A 17,784-nucleotide genomic window follows, 5' to 3' on the forward strand; every position below is an offset into this window, starting at 1 on the left:
TGGAGTTAAAAGTGATTTAATGGGGGCAGAGCAGGGAAAATTCACTTGATCCCCCCTAAATCCCTCTTCAATGGGCCCTGAAAAGCTAGAAAACTAGCTCGGCCAGTGAGACTTTCAGCCTTATTCAGAGGCTCAGGAGTAAGTGTGAGGGACATCTTTTTAGAGGGTGAAAAGAGGGAGGGGTTAGGACTCAGAGTGACATCATGCTGACTGTAAATGGGATGCATAAGCAGAATGGGGGAGGAGAATCAGCGTCTGGTGATCGGCTTCTCAAGGGTTTGGTTGTGGACCACATCACTTCTGCTTGGTCTTCTGCTGGGCTGGCTCCAGAACGACCTTTGAGGGACACGGCTCCGGAACCTTGGTGTGGCAGGGCTCTGGCACCTTGGTGTGGCAGGGCTCAGGAACCTTGGTGTGGCAGGTCTCTGGCACCTTGGTGTGGCAGGGCTCTGGAACCTTGGTGTGGCAGGGCTCTGGCACCTTGGTGTGGCATGGCTCCTTGGTTTTGGGGGCGCATGTTTCCTGTGGTGGAGGCTGGCAGGGCTGTTTCACCTGATGCTGCTGAGTCTGGGGGGGTGGGGCGCAGGGCTGCTTCTGCTGCTGGGAACTCATGCTTCAAAGCAGGCTGGACTAGAGACAGACAGATGATTTAAACAGGAGTGAACTAGGGAAGAAGGCATGTTCAATGCCAAATAGGTTTCATTTTAGGCTCCTTTAGAAGAGAGAGCCTCTCCTCTCCCCTGGCTGTCTGCCTATGCTTGAGAGTAAAATATGCTTTGATAACTTCTGGGCTCTTTCAAGAGGAGGAGCTTAAATGCAACTTGGTCTGCTCCATTTCAGTGGAGGTTCATTCCTTGGCTCCCTTTCTTCCCCAGACATGTCACATCCCTCACTGGCAAGTACTCAAGGACACAAATCAGGTCTTTTGGAAAGTGCTATCTTAGAAACAGCTGCAGTCTGCCCAGTCCTAGTACCACACAGAACAACTCATGACTTACAGGATGACTCTGCATGAACCTTAGCTTCTGAGACGTCACTCTGGCCTTTGCTTACACAGTCCCCTCTGACGTGCTTTCCTCCTCATCTCTGCTTGTCCAAATACTTCTCCGTTATGGCTCATGTCATGTGCCATCACTAGAGCTCTTGAGCAAGTCTCTCCCAGCTGCCACGGCCCTTCCCTTCTCCTCTCTCCTTACACCACTCACCATCAACTTTGTGTTTCATCCATTTATGTGTCTGCGTTATCTTCCCTGCTAGGCTCTAAGTTTGCTGAGTAAGTTCCATACTGGTCTGTTATCCAAAGTGCCTAACATAGTGCCTTAAATGTAATAAATGCTCAGTGAAGGTCCATCTAATGAATTAAAATTGTTATAATAGGTATTTTAAACAGAGAATAGTGGTGCTGCTGAGAGTGCCCTGGGACCGAGTTCTAGTTCTAAGTCTGCTGTCAACTTCCTGTGGGAACTTGCACAGATCCGTTCCCTTCCCCCACCCCCAGTTCCATAGCTGTCCACTGAAGTGGCTGACCGAACCACCTCTAAGGTCTCTTCAAACCCAACCTGTGCTTGAAGTCAAAACAAAGATCTCCCAACATTCTCCCTATCTAATTAATACACTACAGCCATTCTCTTACCTTTGTCCCACTCCTAATAATGAAAAAATAAATAAGAATTTCACATGGTTTCCAATCAGAGACTCACCTGGTATGCAGAGAAGAATGGGATGTCTGATCTCTCTGGTCTGGTGTAAAGTCAACGGCAAGCTGGCTTTTTATAAGATAAATATGCCCTGCCTCACGGAAATAGAATCACCTCGGGCCCCTCTGTTTTCATTCCTTACCTGTCAAACATGATTCACCCCACTCCCCTCAATTACCAGTTGGCTCAGCTTTTGTGATGAAAACCACCCACCTGATATTTTGTGGCACTGGCTGTCTGACAATGATGTCACCTGGGCCTGATTCCCATGGCCACCCTCGCCCTTAGACTCAGGTGTAGGGGGAGGGGTGAGCCACAGGCTTCCTGGAGGTTTAACAGGTTAACCCTGGAGGGAGATCTGAGTCTTTTTGTGGTCTTGCCACCTTCCTGCTCTCTTTTTCCTGAAGATGGTTGTTCCTCTTGCTCTGTAGGATGAAAAACATTGGGGCACATGAACCAGTGGGAAGGGGAGGTGGGCATGAGTTGTCTCTTTCATAAAGGTAGATAGATGCTAGAGATCATGGAATTGACTGATTATAAACTCCTTGTCCATTTCCCCCATCTTTCTCCTAACTCCATCGAACTACTTAATTATTACCCCCCCTCCCCCCCCCCCCAACTCCACCCTTCCCTGACTGGTTGCTAATCTGGGTAAACCTGCTTTGCTTTCACCAACCACACCTTCACCCCTCTCCTACTTGAGAGATTTTCAAGGGATAATTCTTCTTCTGGGATAACCTTTTCACTCTACCCTACCTTCTGGCCATGGCCCTTTCCTCCTTCCTAATCCTACCACCTATCACCCATGACCTGAAAACCTGAAAGATTTTTGTAACTACCTTTACCCCAACCCCATCCACGGAGACCTCAGTGGTGAGTCCTCCCCTTCCTTTTATCCACTTCCAACTCCAGCCGCTACACCTGGAGATCTTGCTGGCCACCATATTTTCCCCCTCTCTCTGGCTCTCCATCTCCTGGGGGCCCTCTGAGCATCAGAGTGTGCCTGCTCAAAACAATGGTGTTCGCATGGTAATATTTGTTTCCTTATTCATTCAACAAATATTAACGGGGACCCTAATATATGCCAGGCATGTCTCATTCCAGGAGCTATCCGAGTATGGAGATCATTTCCTCTCAACAGACTTGGAACTCCCTAAGGTGAGATACAGCCTAGTTCAGAGCCACTAATTTAATGGAGCCCAGAGAACCTTTAGTTCATACTCCTCAGGTGATGCCGGGGAAATCTGAGGCCACAAGAGGTGAAATAACTCACCCAAGGTTAAACAACAAACTCCATGAGATAAGGAATTCTACACAGAAATCCTATGTTCTCCTTTGTCTTAACCTCTCCCTACTCGTAAAGCCTATAGAAGACATTAAGCCCTGGTAGAAAAATGATTAAAGGGGGAAAGAGGGAGCTTAGACTTCCTGGCTGGGAGCTGGGTCTACTTATAGTCCTGAGGAAGCTTTGCATAAATGGCCATGAGAAAAGAGAGAAAGAGCCATGTCTTTTGGGTAAGCCCTTAATCTTTGCTGAGATAAATAAAGCTTACGTAAGAATAAAGCTGCTTAATGTTTGAAGTGGCTTTGGGGATAGCCAGAAGGTATTTCTAGCTGTGCTAAAAATAGGAGGGGGCATGAATTAGCATAGGTGGAAATGAGGGACTCATTCGGTTTGTCATCACTCAGTGGACCAGGGTGTGAGAGAGGAAGGGACAGGCTAAAATGCTAAAATGCTTGCTTTGAACCAGAGTTACTTTCACTCTGGAGGAGTTTCCAGGGTGGCATAGTGACAGAGCCTGGCTACCCTGACCGGTGGTGATGTTGACAATGGCAGAAGGTAGGTAGCCCCCGAACACCTGCCTGGGTATGCCTTCCCTCCATGAAGATTCTCCGTTCCGTGGGCTTCTCTTTTCTGGGGACACAAGAACAGGGATTCCCTGAGTCATTACACCAGCAATTTTCACTGACCAACATAACATGAAACTGAAGTCACCGGTTCAGAGCTGCCCTCAAAACACAATCTGTTACCAGGTGTGGCCTTTGGAAAATCCAAATCATTCTTAAAACCCAGGTGTGTGGAGGATAGTTCCTCCTTCTCATTCCCTCCCTTGCCCCCAAACACACATCTTAATGTTTGTGAAGCACCTGTGGCTCCACAGCTGGGTGACCTCTCATGAACTGAGTCCTGAATCAGCCTCCCACTGTATCCCCATAGCCATTGGTCCATATCCATCCTCAAACAGTGCCTAATGTGCAGTAGCTGCTCAGTGAGCTGGCAATTATAGAATGACAGACTGCCTGAATGAGTGGATGAAGGAATGAATGGTATTATTTGCAAAGAGAGGCCCAGAGATTTCTGGGAAGTTCCTCATCTTTTGGGATGAGCTGAGAAGAGAAATAAGAACTCAGCAAACGACAGATGGTGCTTCACTGTCAGGAAGTTTAATGACCCATCTCCCTCTGTGCTGGTGCCAGCTCCACAACCACAGCTGAGCTCCAAGTCCCTTGCCTTACTTTAGCTCCCCTCTAGGCTTGAGCCGGGTCCCTCTCTTCCCCCCAAACCCTCTCTCAGGAGCCCCTGGCAGGGGGAGTTCAGGAAGAATGTCCTGCTGCATCTGGTAGGATTCTCAGCCCCAAAAAACCTACTTCTTGCTCCTCTTCCTGCCACCCAGCTTGGCGCAGGCCCTGGAGGATCTGAACCCAGCTCTGAAGCTGGAGTACTCCATTCCCTCTGGGCCTTGGCCCTGGATGCAAAGGAATATCTTTGTCACCTGGTACCCCGCCCTGGCCGGACTCTCCTGCCTGCCTTGACCTGTGCTTCCTTCACTCCACCCGGTGCTGCTCTGGCTCCTGACTCTAGAACTTTCCCTTGACCTCTGACATTGTTCTCCCTGTTTGTTTATCTGAGGCTCGCACAGTGGTTAGTATTAAGTCTGTTCACCTCTTTGGAGGAACTCTGTTTCAGTATCAGCGTTGGGTTAGCTGGTGAATCTGGCCTCACAAACTCTCCATATAAGGAAAGGGAAAGACTTCTGACGGAAAGGTCATCTCCCAAGATTTCTCAGCCTTTCACAGGAGCCCCTCCTTAGGACACAGGAGGCTGCTGCTCTCCCCAGGTCAAAAAGTGGTTCCCTTTTGGACCAGCTACAGACCCTGCATTAGCTCTGTTCACCACTCACTCAGAGAGAGGGAGGACGGCAGTTCTGAGCCTAATCGGTGATCAGGATCTTCCCAACTTAGGTCACTCTCTCCTCCTTTACTTCCCAGGGCCCAGAGCATGCAGAGAACGTCATGCAGAATTCAAATTCCAGTCATTTTACCATAGGAGCCCATATTTAAAATACGGTAACATCCAGAAATGGCAGTATTGAGAGTTTTACTTTCACCCTCCCCCTGATCACTGCAAGGAGCTAGGGAGACTAGAATGTTGGCTGCCCAATTCATGTCACAATGATTAAGGAAAAAAATCTCTATTACACACAGGGTCCCCCATCTGAAAAAGAGGAAAAGGAGGAAGAAACACCAGCTCCCAGGTGTTTATAAGCTTTCTGAACACTTTGGCTCAGCAGGCAGGAGAAGTGAAGGTTGCAAGCATAGATGCGGAGGCAGAGAGAGCACAGACATCCTAGCATCGCAGAACCTCCCCCCAACCCTTCATCCTGCTGAAGGGAAGAGACAAATGGGGTAGCGAAGGGACTTGTTCCAGCAGAATCAGACAAACCTGGGATACCTGACTCCCTGTCTGTACCACTGTCTCCCTAAGAACAGAGCACACCCCCTCCCTCCTTTTCTCTTCCCAGTCCCTGAAGGGCTGGACAAGATTTAAATCTGACTTCTTTTACTTGAGGCGAGTAGAAAAGAAAGGACCCAGGCTCAGTGTCTGGACCAGCTGTTTCAAAGCCTTGTTATGCCCTGATTGGTTGGATGACCTTGAGCAGGTTACTTAACCTTTCTGCACTTTCATGTCCTCATCTTTAAAATGGAAATCTTAAATTGTACCCACAAGATTGTGTAAAGATTAATTGAAATGATGCTTCAAACACTTTTAGGATAAGGGGCTAAAAATGTGCATAATAATTCTTGCTAATTTGTCTCATTCTTTCCTCTCCTTCCACTTGAAATCAGATGAAATTTCTTCCCACTCTCTGTGTGTTTCCCTTTTTCTGCTCACATTGTGTGTGTGTGTTTGTGTGTATGTGTGAGGAACCCGAAGGGAGGGCGCCCTTCATCGGTGGAGCAATGTGCATAGGCTCTGTGATGGCTTTATCCTCCTTCATTTTTTCCACTAAACTTTCAAGGGTCATGTTTGTCAGATTATACCTCGAGTTACTGGACAGTGGCTACACAGTCCATGCTTTATATGAATTGGGATGCAGGAGGTGGCTAAAGTCAGTGATCATGCAGTGACCTGGGAATGCCCTAGCTAAGGAAACTGAGGAAGAAAAATGTTAAGTAACTCTCCCAAGAGGTCATAAAGATAGGATGTACCTGGATACAGTCCCTTAACAACTCTGCCATGTTGCTTCTCAATACTAGTGGGCATTCTATAAGCTAGAGGGCTACTCTTAGAAGAGACACCGACTGGGCCCTGATGTTCTCCCACAGTTGAACTGATCAATTACCTATCTATTGCCTATTTGAGATGGAGTTTCTCTGAGTATGGATGGTCAAAGACAGATTGATTTATTTTTTATTGAGGGTGTTGAAATGGAACCTGGGATGGCTCAGACTAATGTCTTAGGCATTCTCCCCCACCGATCACTCATTGCTCCTTGGCCTGTTGAAGGGGAACAGTGACAACCACATCACTAAACATTTTCCACAGAGGGTCCAACAACCCCTTGGAGATGACTGCTGTTTGTGGTTGTTGGTTCTCCCTGTTGTTTGTTCAGCTCTGCCTGCTTTGTCCCTGATCCACCTCTGAAAGCAAGCATCTGCAGAGTGCAGAGTGGCCTCTGTAGATCACAGGTTTGAAAACACAAAGTCCTGGGTTCAAATTCTGGCTCTGTTCCTTACTAGCTGTGTGTGTGTGTAATATTGGGAAAGTTTCTTAGTAATAATAGCTCCCATTTGATTGGCACCTACAAAGTGTTAGACTTTGTTCTAGTTGCTTGACAGTAATCCTTACAGTAGCAGCATGAGGAACAGGTCATTACACCCACTCTACAGATGTGGAAGCTGAAGCCCAAAGAATAAGTCCCCTGCCCAAGTTTATGTGGCAAATAGGTGGCAGGGCCAAGATGCAAATCCAGCACTGTGACTCTGAGGTCTTTATGAATCTCAATTTATCTGACCTATTAGTTAGGAATGATAATATTTGCTTCCAGAGCTGTTATTAAATGAGATTACATATGTAAAACAACTACCATAGTGACTAGAGCGTAATAGATGAATACTAGATATCAAGTACATTTCTTCTTCTTAGGGTCTGAAGGACATCTATTATTAGAAACTCATTTCCAGTGACTCAGAACATTCCATAATTTTCTTGGTTTGTGAAGTAGTCAGTCAGTTATTTCTTTAACGCATATTTGCTGAATGACAGACAACTGTCAAGCATGAAGTCCCAGCCTTTATGAATTCTCGTGGGGAGATAGGCAGCATTCTGTGAGCTTCTGGGATCCAGTACCCATCAAGGACGAGTGTTTCCCAACTGACCCAAGCATAAGAATCACTTGGGGTGTTTGTTAAAAACGTAGTGCCAACTTCTTGTCTGAATGAAATAGAAACAGCTAGGGGAGGGGCCTCAGGATCTATATTCATAAAGTGTCTGTCAGGTGGATTTTATGATCATACAAGTTGTGAAACACTGGATTCTAAAGCCAATGCCTTTTCTATCTTGGGTGCAACTGGCATCATCTGGTATTTTTTTAAAAAATATCCCTATCTGGGCTCCACTCTCCACTCCAGTTTTATTTAATCAGTTGATATCTTAAAAGTCATAACTTTCAAAAAGTTATTTCAAGATGCAAAGACTGAGGCTCAGACAGACTGTCAAAGAATTCTTTGGGTTAGAGGCATTTGCTTCTGAATCTTAACTATTTTTACTATACTTTGCCTTTCCCAGCTAATATCTGTACCCGCTAAGTTTTAAAGTAATTTCTACTTGGAAAAATCAGCCATGGATGATGATTTTAAGGGGAAAGGATGAAAATGGTTATTAATTCCTTTTCAGGCCAGTGTGTTAACTGAAGAAGAAATTGATTATTGCTGTCTCCCATGGTGGCAACTGGATTCAGTGAGCACATCCCAAGAAAAATAAAACTCAAGAGAAGAAAGTCTGGCTGTGTGTTGAGCCGCCCCTCCTCCCCCGACCCACAGGGTCTCTCTTTCAAAGATTCATCTCTTTTTATATCTGGAAGCTTTGCTGCCGCTTTGTTTTATAGGCAGCCAGTCTCGACCTGGGTTAGGAAGCCAGCAGTAAAAATGGACGTCTCCCATAAGCCGTACAAAGTTGAACTAAATGACAAAACCAGTTGTAAAATTGCACATGCCCTGTTCGTGGCCATCCCTGGAACACCTTTCCCTGCATAAGAAAATGACTGTGACATCCAGAGTAGACTGAGAATCAGCATGGACGATGTGGTGATAGCTCTGGAAATCAGCGTGGCGGAGTGGAGAACCGAACTCATCCTGGAACTTGCTAGATAGAGATGGGTGAGTGAATGAAGGAGTGCGTGTGAGTTAATGAGTAAACGAAAGGTCAAGAAATAAACAAATACATGGAAGATGGATCTGCACATGTTTGTTGAAGTGCTTTGACGTACTCTTACATCATTTATGTATGTTTTGTTTGCTTTTTCAGAATGACAACTTCCAAGAGGCAAAAATCACATTCATCGGGTAGGCTGGGGGCTTCTGATGGTAGGAGTTAAATTTTTCCTCCCTTTGTACTTCCCTAGATATGATTAGTTAGCACGAGTCTCCCAGACTCTTGTCAACAGTCCTTGGGCTTTCTCTCCTCCTCTTTTACCTGACGTGCATCAGGATTTAACCTCCTCCGTCATTAGTTACCAGAGCAGCTATGCCCAGGAGGATGCAATCCCAGGCCCATGTGTACTTGCACACTTACTTCTCCCAAATATCCCCTCCGAACAAATGAATGGACCACAGACTGGGGCCAGGACATAGACAATGACATGAAGCACAGATTTATTAGGGGAGGAAATAGGAGAGAAACTCAGGGAGAAGGAGTTGGGGAAGGGAATGAGACAGAAGCTGTGCATCATTGTCTGGTGTTCCCGTTAGTTAGGATGGAGCCCTAGAAGAAGTCCAGATGTATTCCTTGCTTTGGGACCTGGATGGGGCCATAGCTGCGCCCATGCTGGAGGGTGGAGAAGATGAGGCCTCTCTCACGTCCACTGAGAGAGCATCAGGGTGGGGCGTAGGAGACTTGGAGCAAAGGGAGTGTGTGTGACAAGGTGCTCCATGGGAAGAACTCCTGACTCTTCACTGGAGCCAAGGTAGGAGGAGGTTGGAGATGAGGACAAATTTGGGGGCTGGAGGGAAGAGGAGCAGGAAGTAGAGAAGGCTCCATCTGATAGCCTGGAGGGTGGGCAGATGGTATTCTGGTCCATCCCTACTTCTGTTTACTCTTGGGGGCTTGCTGGGCCGAGGGACATTTCTGCTGGGCTGGGATGGCAGTACCCTTGCATGGACAGTGCTTCCTGGCCTGGGGAACCCACAGATCCTTGGTTTGGGGTGCACACGTTTCTTGACATTTGAAAGGAGGTGGTTGACAGGGCTGCTTCACCTGCTGCTGCTGGGCCTTCTGGGGTGGGCACTGCTGCCAAGAAGACATTGCTGCAGAAAAAGGTAAGCATGAAAGAAACCCGGGTGGGGACGCCGTGAGGAGGGCTCTCTTCATCTCTTCTTTCGTCTGACTCCTAGAAGAGTGTTTTCCTCTCACAGCCAAGGAGGTGATGAGTGGTTAATATCCTCAAATGGATTAATGGATTGATTCACACACACACACACACACACACACACACACACTGCCATCTTCCTCTCTCTCTTTCTTCCTTTTCCTATGTTGTTCTGATTTCCTATTTTCCTTCATCCTCCCATGAACTCCTAACTTAACTGAATTTATAATTTATTTCTCAGTCTCACCTGGAAACAAGAAGAGGTGCTGAGTTGAGGATTAAAAGCTGGCCCAGGCATTTGACAAGATTAAGGCATGACATGTTAGCTGATAAGTGTGCAATTTTGGGTGGCTCTCTTGGGTAGTGCAGACAATGAGTGTGGACAAGGATGGAAGGGCATGAGGAAGAGGTCAGGTGTGGTCTCTGTTTTAGAGGGAAGTGTCATGGTGTGTAAATGATGGGGCTGGAGAAAACCTGCTCCAGGAACTCAGAAACCTGAGTTCTAATCCAAGCTCCACTCCTGACTCAGCCCGGAATGCTAAGGCAAGTCATTTAATGTGGCTGTAGAATAGTGGTTCTAGCCCTCCACGGAGAACTGGGGAATTGAAGGCCAAATAAATCCCTGGAGTTATGGGAGGATGTTTTACCAGAGGCAGCCTGATTCAGAGGAAAGAGCATTGGCCAAGAAGGCACAGGCATGGGTTCCAGGTCCAAACTTACCACTCACTGGCCAGGCATACCACTGGGCAACCTGCCTTCTCTGGACTTCCATGAGCTTATTTGGAAGATGCTGATCTGGAAGGTCTCTGAGTCCTTCCCAGCTCTGACGTGTGTTTCTGGCTTTCTTTGTAGGCGACATTCCTCATCTTTTAAATTTGTGATTATAAATGGGAAGTATAGGTCTCAGGTGGCAATCATAGTAGTGAGGCAGGAGAGCTGTGTAGTATAAAATACAATATGTAATATACTTGCTTCTATAAACCTAAAAGCAAAGTTTGCAAACAGCTTGCTGGTATCCCCTGAAAGGCAGTAAGAAAGCATTGAAGGAGGCTCAGAATTGCTACAAAATGTTATAGCTCTCAATATCTCCCCTCACTGAGAAAAATCCTCTTGCCAGGGAGTCAAACCCGGGATCAGGAAATTAGTCATACTTAGCAATGGTGCAGAATGGAGACAGAATTTCCCAAGTAACAATTAGTGTGACATTTTCTTAATTGTCACGAGGCTCATGTTACCTCTCTGACTACCCAAGAATAGGAGAGGAGCTTGGCCTAGCGGCTCCAGGCAGCAGATCCCAGGAGAGTGACTGTGTTCCCACTTACGAGGGGCAGCAAGCTGCACCCTAGGAGGGGAAGCTGAACACAGATTCATGGCCAGCCACTCCTGGAAACCTGATAAGGGCCCCCACCTGCCCCAGGCACTTGGTGTGGCCCTGATTACCACCTCCCAGCAAATTCCTCACCCACTTCTTCCACCTGCACTTCCTCCAGGGACCTGCTTTACTGGCCCGTTTTGATGGAAACCACCCATCAGATATTCTAGCATTCTGGTCCCTGTCTACTTGAGCTGACTTCACCAACCCCAGGTGTTTGCTCAAACTCAAAGACTCAAAATCTTATTAAAATATAACAAATCTGAGGCTCTGTCTACACACTGAGAATTAGAAGAAACACTGAGGAGGGAGGAGGAAGAGAGGGAACATGGAGTGGGGCAATTCTGACAAAAATATGAACACCCCCTTTGCTGCTGTTTCTACCACTTATTGAGTGCTCACGGGTACCTGGAGCTGCATTTACCCTTCACACCCATCGTTTCCTTTTTTCTTTACAGCCCCTATAAGGCAATGACATTGTTACCATCTTGCAGATGAGACAAGTGAGACTAGGAAAGATACATAGGAAGTAAACAGGAGAGAGAAGATTTGAACTCAGATCTGAAGGATACAAAGGACCCAGACTCTTAAACGTTATAGAGGGAGGGTCAAAAGTCTAGCCACAGGTGCCTCCTCCACTCTGCCGTATTACACAGTGCTAATGACTTTCCAGTCCGGTGGGGATTGTTCTCATGGTGTTCTGTGAGGCTCTCCTTTGAGCATGAGTAGATGAATGTGGATGGTGCCCCCAAGGTTAATCAACATAGTGGCAGTGTCCCCCACCTGCCCACTGTCAGGCTGCCTATGGGCATTAGTAGTGGTCAAAGAGGGTAGGATAGAATTACCCCTCTGGGGGTAGGATTTATAGATAAAACATAGGACATCCAGTTAAATTTGAATTTGAAATAAACAGAATTTTTTAGTATCATATGTCCCAAATACTGCCTGAGATGTAGTTATACTACAAAATTACTTGTTGTTTATCTGAAATTCAGATGTAACTGGACAGGCTGTATTTTTCTTTGCTAAATCTGGTAACCTCACTGAAGGACCTATTCAGGTGGGAGGAAAGACCTGGTGCTCCACTTGGCCTCCCAGCCCCTGGGATGGAGAGAGGCAGGACTGCTCCGGGAGGCTGATCTACGTTTGGACCAGTGTCTCAAACCTCAGGATCCTGCCCGACAAGAGGCCACTGATGCTCTGATTTCTGTCATTACCAGAGCAAATTGTAAGGCTGCCTGAGAAATGATAACAATACCTAAAAGTATTTTCCAAAGCATTTTTCAAACCCTTTGTCTCATTTAATCATCATGGCAATTCTGTCGGGTAGTGTAAATCTGATTTTGCAGTTTGAAAAAGTAGATCCAAGAAGTTACCTGACTTGCCCAACAACGTGCAGCTAGTAGGAGTGAAGCTTGGTGGGCCTCCTGGCCCAGGGCTCGTTTCCACTATATCACAGTGCCCAGTGTGTCTGTGGTGGACAAGTGACTGTCACTGCGTAGGGACCATGGCTAATGATCTTTTCTGAGTTCTCTGTCATAAGCAGACTGAATATTGCTCATTTTTCGAGATCAATCTCACTTAAAAGTTAACCTTTCCCTTAATTTCCCCTTCAGGCAAGGCCTCCTCCTCCACCTCCTCCCAAGCCTCAACTTTGAGAATGTAACATTCTGGGTTCCAGAGTCTGGGGTCTGCGCTCCATCTTGAAGACGAACACCCTCTCCACCTGAAACCCTCGCTTCCATGCTCCCACTCTACTATGCTCATCCTGACACAAACTCTCCAAAAGGGAAATATATGGCCAGACAGATTCGGCATGGGCACAGATCAAGGCATTCTCACGTGCCTGGCACCTAGAAGACATCAGTATACATGTGTTGCATATGAGGAGATGGATGGCACCATCCCCTTGTGTCTCAGTCCCCCACATGGCATCTCTGGAAGAAACTTTAGTCCTCGTTTTTCCCAGTCTGCTCATTGGCCTCTTACTTTGTTAATAAACAAGTCCAACTTAGTTTTGAGAATTCTATCTAGTGAAAAAAATTTGGCTTATAACACAAGTATCATCTCAAAGGATACTCCAGGGGTGGCTGGGGTGGAGACCTACACACGGCTGGCCTTGAAGGGGCCGTGTCTGCTAGGTCACAAATATCCAAGACACAATCAAGTTCATATGCATCCAAGACATTAAATTTTTCAAAACCCTGACACCCAACTTCCCTGTGGGTCACATTATCCCCATTTTATAGAAGGGGAAACTGAGACTTGGAATGAGGACATGCTTTGCCTAAAGTCACATGGAGGTCAGTGTCAAAGCCAGGGTTGGATCACAGGTCTCCTGACTTCACAGTTGTTATCAGTAGCTGGAGTGACTGAGCCGCTGGGTAGAGTCTTAGCAGAGGCTATGTTAATGACAAAGTCAAGAAGTTGGTTCTGGTGGTCTCCACCTCTTCTGGCACTAGTCTCTCTTCTTCCTTCTTCCCTGGCACTCAGGTGCTTTCTTTCCTACCAAAGAGGACCCACCAAGATAGGGCCTCCCGCCATCTTCTAAGAGACCCTAACTAAACCCTCTTCCCCATACTGCCAGGCACAAGTGCAGTTTTATTAGTCATCAAACCTTACAAAGTACCTCCATATACAGTTTTCACAATACTCTATGAAGAATGGTAATTGTACTATAAATTTTAGAGATGAGAATACTGTGGCTCTGTTGGTGGCTGAATCCAGAAGTCAGAAGGCATGGCTGACTCAAGTCTATTAAATATGTAATGGCTGATTTCTAGAGAACCTGACTGGCTCGGGGAGTGGATTATTTTTTCAAAGGAGGACAGGAGACTTCCTGGCATCCCTCAACTCATCCCATGTGAACAACTCCTCCAGATAAGGTGGGCCCTGAGAAGCTATGGGGGATGGCAACTCTGCAGTCCAGGCACCCACCCCCACCTCCCCAGCCTGGCCTTGGGACTGTCGCCTGGCCAATCGTGAGTCCTGTATCTGTTCTCTTGTTACAGACTCTTAACATCAGCCCTGATATCAGTTCCCCCACATTGAACCCAGCATATATGGGGTTAAAACTAAAACCCACCACCCCCTTTCCTGCTTCTCTAGCTTCACTCATATGTAAATACTTGTTTCTTTAACCTTTGACTCCTTGAGCTTTACAACTAAATGGGAGTTACAAATTGTTAACAGCCCAGGTGACCTGGAGTTGGAGGCACACTAAAGTTTAGCTAATCATGTGTCCTTGAAGTTTGCCAGGAAAGCTGCTGTCTCAAAAATATCAAGGAGCGGAGGCTTCCCAGACCTCAACTCCTGACTCCCAGCGCTCAAACCCGCCTCAAACAGGAAGACAAGACAGTGGCAAAGGACACTGCTATCCTGCCATCCTCCTATCTCACCATCCCGCACCCCCACCTCAAGGCTGCAAGCAGCCTCTCAAGGCCAAAGGCAGACCAGTGGAAAAACGCTGACCTGCACAGGCTACATGCTCCCCCTCCCCTACCCAAAAACCCAAATAAAAATCCCTACCCCTTCCTCATCGGGGAGCTAGCAATTTTTGAGGCATGAGCCCTTGCTTTGCTCCCTGTGCCTGGCATAGTAAAACCTTTCCTCTTCCACTCAAGACTCTGTTCTCGTTATTTGGATTGGCATCGGGTTCAGGGACCGAACTTTCGGTTACACTCTCATCCTCAAAGGACCATTTTGTATTAAAATCAGTAGGCCAGGTTCTGCATCTCCCCTCTCTAGGAAACAGACACCTGAGAGCAGGTGTGTGCCCATGACTCCATCGGGAGGGAAGGGCACAGGCAAGACTCATTTCTGAAGGTGAGTCAAAGCTTGAGAAACCCTAGCCCCACCCTGCAGACAAACAATGGGGTGACTGGGCAGCAGAGACCTGACACTGGGAGGGGACCCCACCAGAGACAATGCTTATCACCTAACTCTCCATCTAGACCCATCTCCACCAGGGCACTTTTGTTTCTGGGCTTTGGGGAAAAGAAAGGTTGTTGATGGCTCCATTTAGAGACACACGGAACATATTGATTATGCTATTTCTAAGAATGAAACAGGAGAAGACAAAAAGGAGAGCTCTGGGTTACTCAGGAAAGGCTTCTGGAGAGAAGGACTGTGTTTGGTGGAGAGGACAGTGGTGGTTTCGGGCTGCCAGTGTTCCTATATTTTAGCTGCTCATCCACTAAAATGAAAATTTCAAACTGAGCACGTTACATCTCATTTTAAAAATCATAATCATGTCATATTTGCTTTATATTAATTTCTGGTTGATACCTAACCAGCAGTCATGGCTTAGAACATTTTAGTTTCAAGTCTTTCTCTCCACTAATTACTTAACAATCTGCCAGCAAGCACTTTAGAAGATGGTGCTTAAAGAGACTTTGTGACCGGGGCTGGCCCCGTGGTCGAATGGTTAAGTTTGCGCACTCTGCTGCAGGCGGCCCAGTGTTTCGTTGGTTCCAATCCTGGGCGCGGACATGGCACAGCTCATCAAACCACCCTGAGGCAGCGTCCCACATACCACAACTAGAAGGACCCACAACGAAGAATATACAACTATGTACCGGAGGGGCTTTGGGGAGAAAAAGGAAAAAATAAAATCTTAAAAAAAAAAAAAAGAGACTTTGTGACCTTTTTTTAATGTAGGAAATCAATTTGTAACATAAATCATTTCCCTCTCTAATTTAGCTGTTTGCACATGAGACGTTCAGAGAGTAATGTTAAGTATTCTCTGTAATAGTATTAAAAGTAGTCCCATGGAGAGAAGAGTAAGAGGAATAGTCTCCAGAAATGTGTGTTTAATTTATCTTCTCCCTCCACCCTTTAACTCCCTACGATATGTTTCTAGAAGACCCTCGACAGTCCCAGGAGCTTTATAAAGGAGGAATTAAGTCCTGGACCTGGTGAGAGGCTAGTTCCAAGGGAACACTCATAGACCTGTGGAAGTTGAAGACTGGCGGTGGAAGGGGAGGGGACGAATGGGCAAAGCATCCCTCTCCGGGAAGCGTGCCAAGATCAGCCCCTTTGTGTCATGTGGCCCGAAGCACTAGTCACCCTTTCCTTGGACAAGACACAGTGTAGTTGAGAGACAGAGGGAAGGAGGCCAGGGACTAAAGAAATAGCTCTACTGATACTCCCCCTTATGGGCTGTGAGATCTTGGGTACGTCCGTTTATGTTTTGGGGCCTTAATTTTCCTGTTCTCCAATATGAGGAGACGGGCTAGCATTTTCTCTAAGGTCCAATTGAGCACTAACGTTCTGTAAATGTATGATTACGTCCAGCAAGGCAGCCTCGTTTCATCCTAGTGGGATTGGTAGTGATTTGAGTGTACTAGGTTGAGCTCAGGCCCAACTGGAAAGAGTGCCATAATTGATTAGAGATGTAGGCTCTGAGAGAAATAAGGGGCCACTGAGCGCAGGTAGTCGTCCCCCAGGCCTAAAGCAGGGAGTGATATGATAGGAATTATGAGAATAATTGAAACACTTGAAGAAGGAGAGAGGATATAAACTGTTTAGGAACCTCGCACACGCTGACACCACCTGTAATTCCCATCTATCTCCCCTCGTCTTAATACCACTGTTAAAGGGATTGCTGCTTCCAAAACTTGCCTCACGCTTTCTCACCTCAAATCATTCGATCTGTGACGGCACTCTACTCCCAGATTTCCCAGGGAAATTCAAGATCATCTTTAGGGACCATTTTAAATATTACTTTCTCCATGACCTCAGTCCTTAATCTTTCCCAAAAGATGTGTTTTCCTCTTCTGCTCAACACACACAGCTTCTTACTTACACCAACTTGGAACACTTTTCATGTAATGTTTTGACTTGACAAATATATCAACTGTAAAATATATATATATACTTATCTTTGCATCAAATGTAAGTTCCTTGATGGTAGGAGCTGTTCCACTCTCATCATTTATTCACGTGTTTATCATCTACCCCCCATACTAGCCAAACACATATTACACCCACTCCATAAATATGAACAAATGAATGGATAAATGAATGGGTGAATGATTCATAAATGAATGAGTTGAATTGAATGGCAAACCCATAGCTAGACATTTTGGCTTTATAGTCAGAACTGAGGAAGTGCTAAGATGCTTTTTGGACTAATCCATCTTTTCAAGTTCAGGTTGATACTTTCCCCTGTAAGTAGCTCTTCCTGTTTATCCCGAAGACAAGATGCATTGTCTTTACATCCCTCAAACTTGAAGATCTATGTTGAAATCATTCATTACCTGTAAAAGGCTTGGGTGCCTGGATGTTTACATGTTTGTGTGCGTGTTTGTATGGGGAGATTCTTTATACTAGCCAGAATGCAAGCTTCTTAAGGGCAGGAAGGATGTTCAGGACAGAACTTAAACCCTGCTAAAAATTGGTGCTTAGCCAGCTGATAGGCTAGCTGGTTGGTGAGTGGGTGGTCCAGTTACTAAAGGATGCTGTTGAGTGACTGAGTCAGTGAGTGAGTGAAAGACAGAGGGAGTGAGTATATAAAGAAAAAACAAGATGACAAACTAGCTGACTAACTGGCTAGTTCATTGAAAAGCTGATTAGCTGACTGGTTGAGTGTTTGACCAAATGATTTACTGACTGTTTGGCTGACTAGTTTACTGACTGGCTGATGGCTACTTTTGAAAAGTATATCCTAGTGTAGATAGCAAAGAAAGCCCCACTGGGGACGTGAGACTAATGGTATAAAACAAAAGGAAATATAGGAACCCCTAAGAAGTATATCCTATAAGCTGGACAATCATTTCTTAATTATTTTCTTTCTTTCTTTCTCTTAGGAGTTCTTCATGGTTTCCATTCCTGGTCAACTGAGCTC

General features: G+C 46.2%; 2 protein-coding genes across 2 annotated transcripts; both read right to left on the minus strand.

Annotated features, from left to right (window-relative positions):
• Window positions 1-1,821, minus strand: LOC103547901 (cornifin-like). The gene is made up of 2 exons (XM_008515393.2): window positions 1,701-1,821; window positions 1-630 (listed from the first exon to the last, which is right to left on the minus strand). The coding sequence occupies exon 2, from the start codon at window positions 610-612 to the stop codon at window positions 295-297; it is 318 nt and encodes a 105-aa protein (XP_008513615.2). The 5' UTR covers window positions 613-630; window positions 1,701-1,821; the 3' UTR covers window positions 1-294.
• A 7,458-nt stretch (window positions 1,822-9,279) lies between these two features.
• Window positions 9,280-9,501, minus strand: SPRR4 (small proline rich protein 4). Its single transcript, XM_070607275.1, has one exon. It carries the CDS (start codon window positions 9,499-9,501, stop codon window positions 9,280-9,282), a length of 222 nt encoding a protein of 73 aa, XP_070463376.1.
• Window positions 9,502-17,784: the final 8,283 nt, after the last annotated feature.

The sequence above is a fragment of the Equus przewalskii genome, unplaced genomic scaffold, assembly GCF_037783145.1.
Source record: "Equus przewalskii isolate Varuska unplaced genomic scaffold, EquPr2 ChrUn-10, whole genome shotgun sequence".
NCBI lineage: Eukaryota > Metazoa > Chordata > Mammalia > Perissodactyla > Equidae > Equus > Equus przewalskii.

Excerpts from the sequence above, each read along its gene's own strand:
- LOC103547901 (XM_008515393.2), bottom strand. The coding sequence starts at position 612 with ATGAGTTCCCAGCAGCAGAAGCAGCCCTGCGCCCCACCCCCCCAGACT.
- SPRR4 (XM_070607275.1), bottom strand. The coding sequence starts at position 9,501 with ATGTCTTCTTGGCAGCAGTGCCCACCCCAGAAGGCCCAGCAGCAGCAG.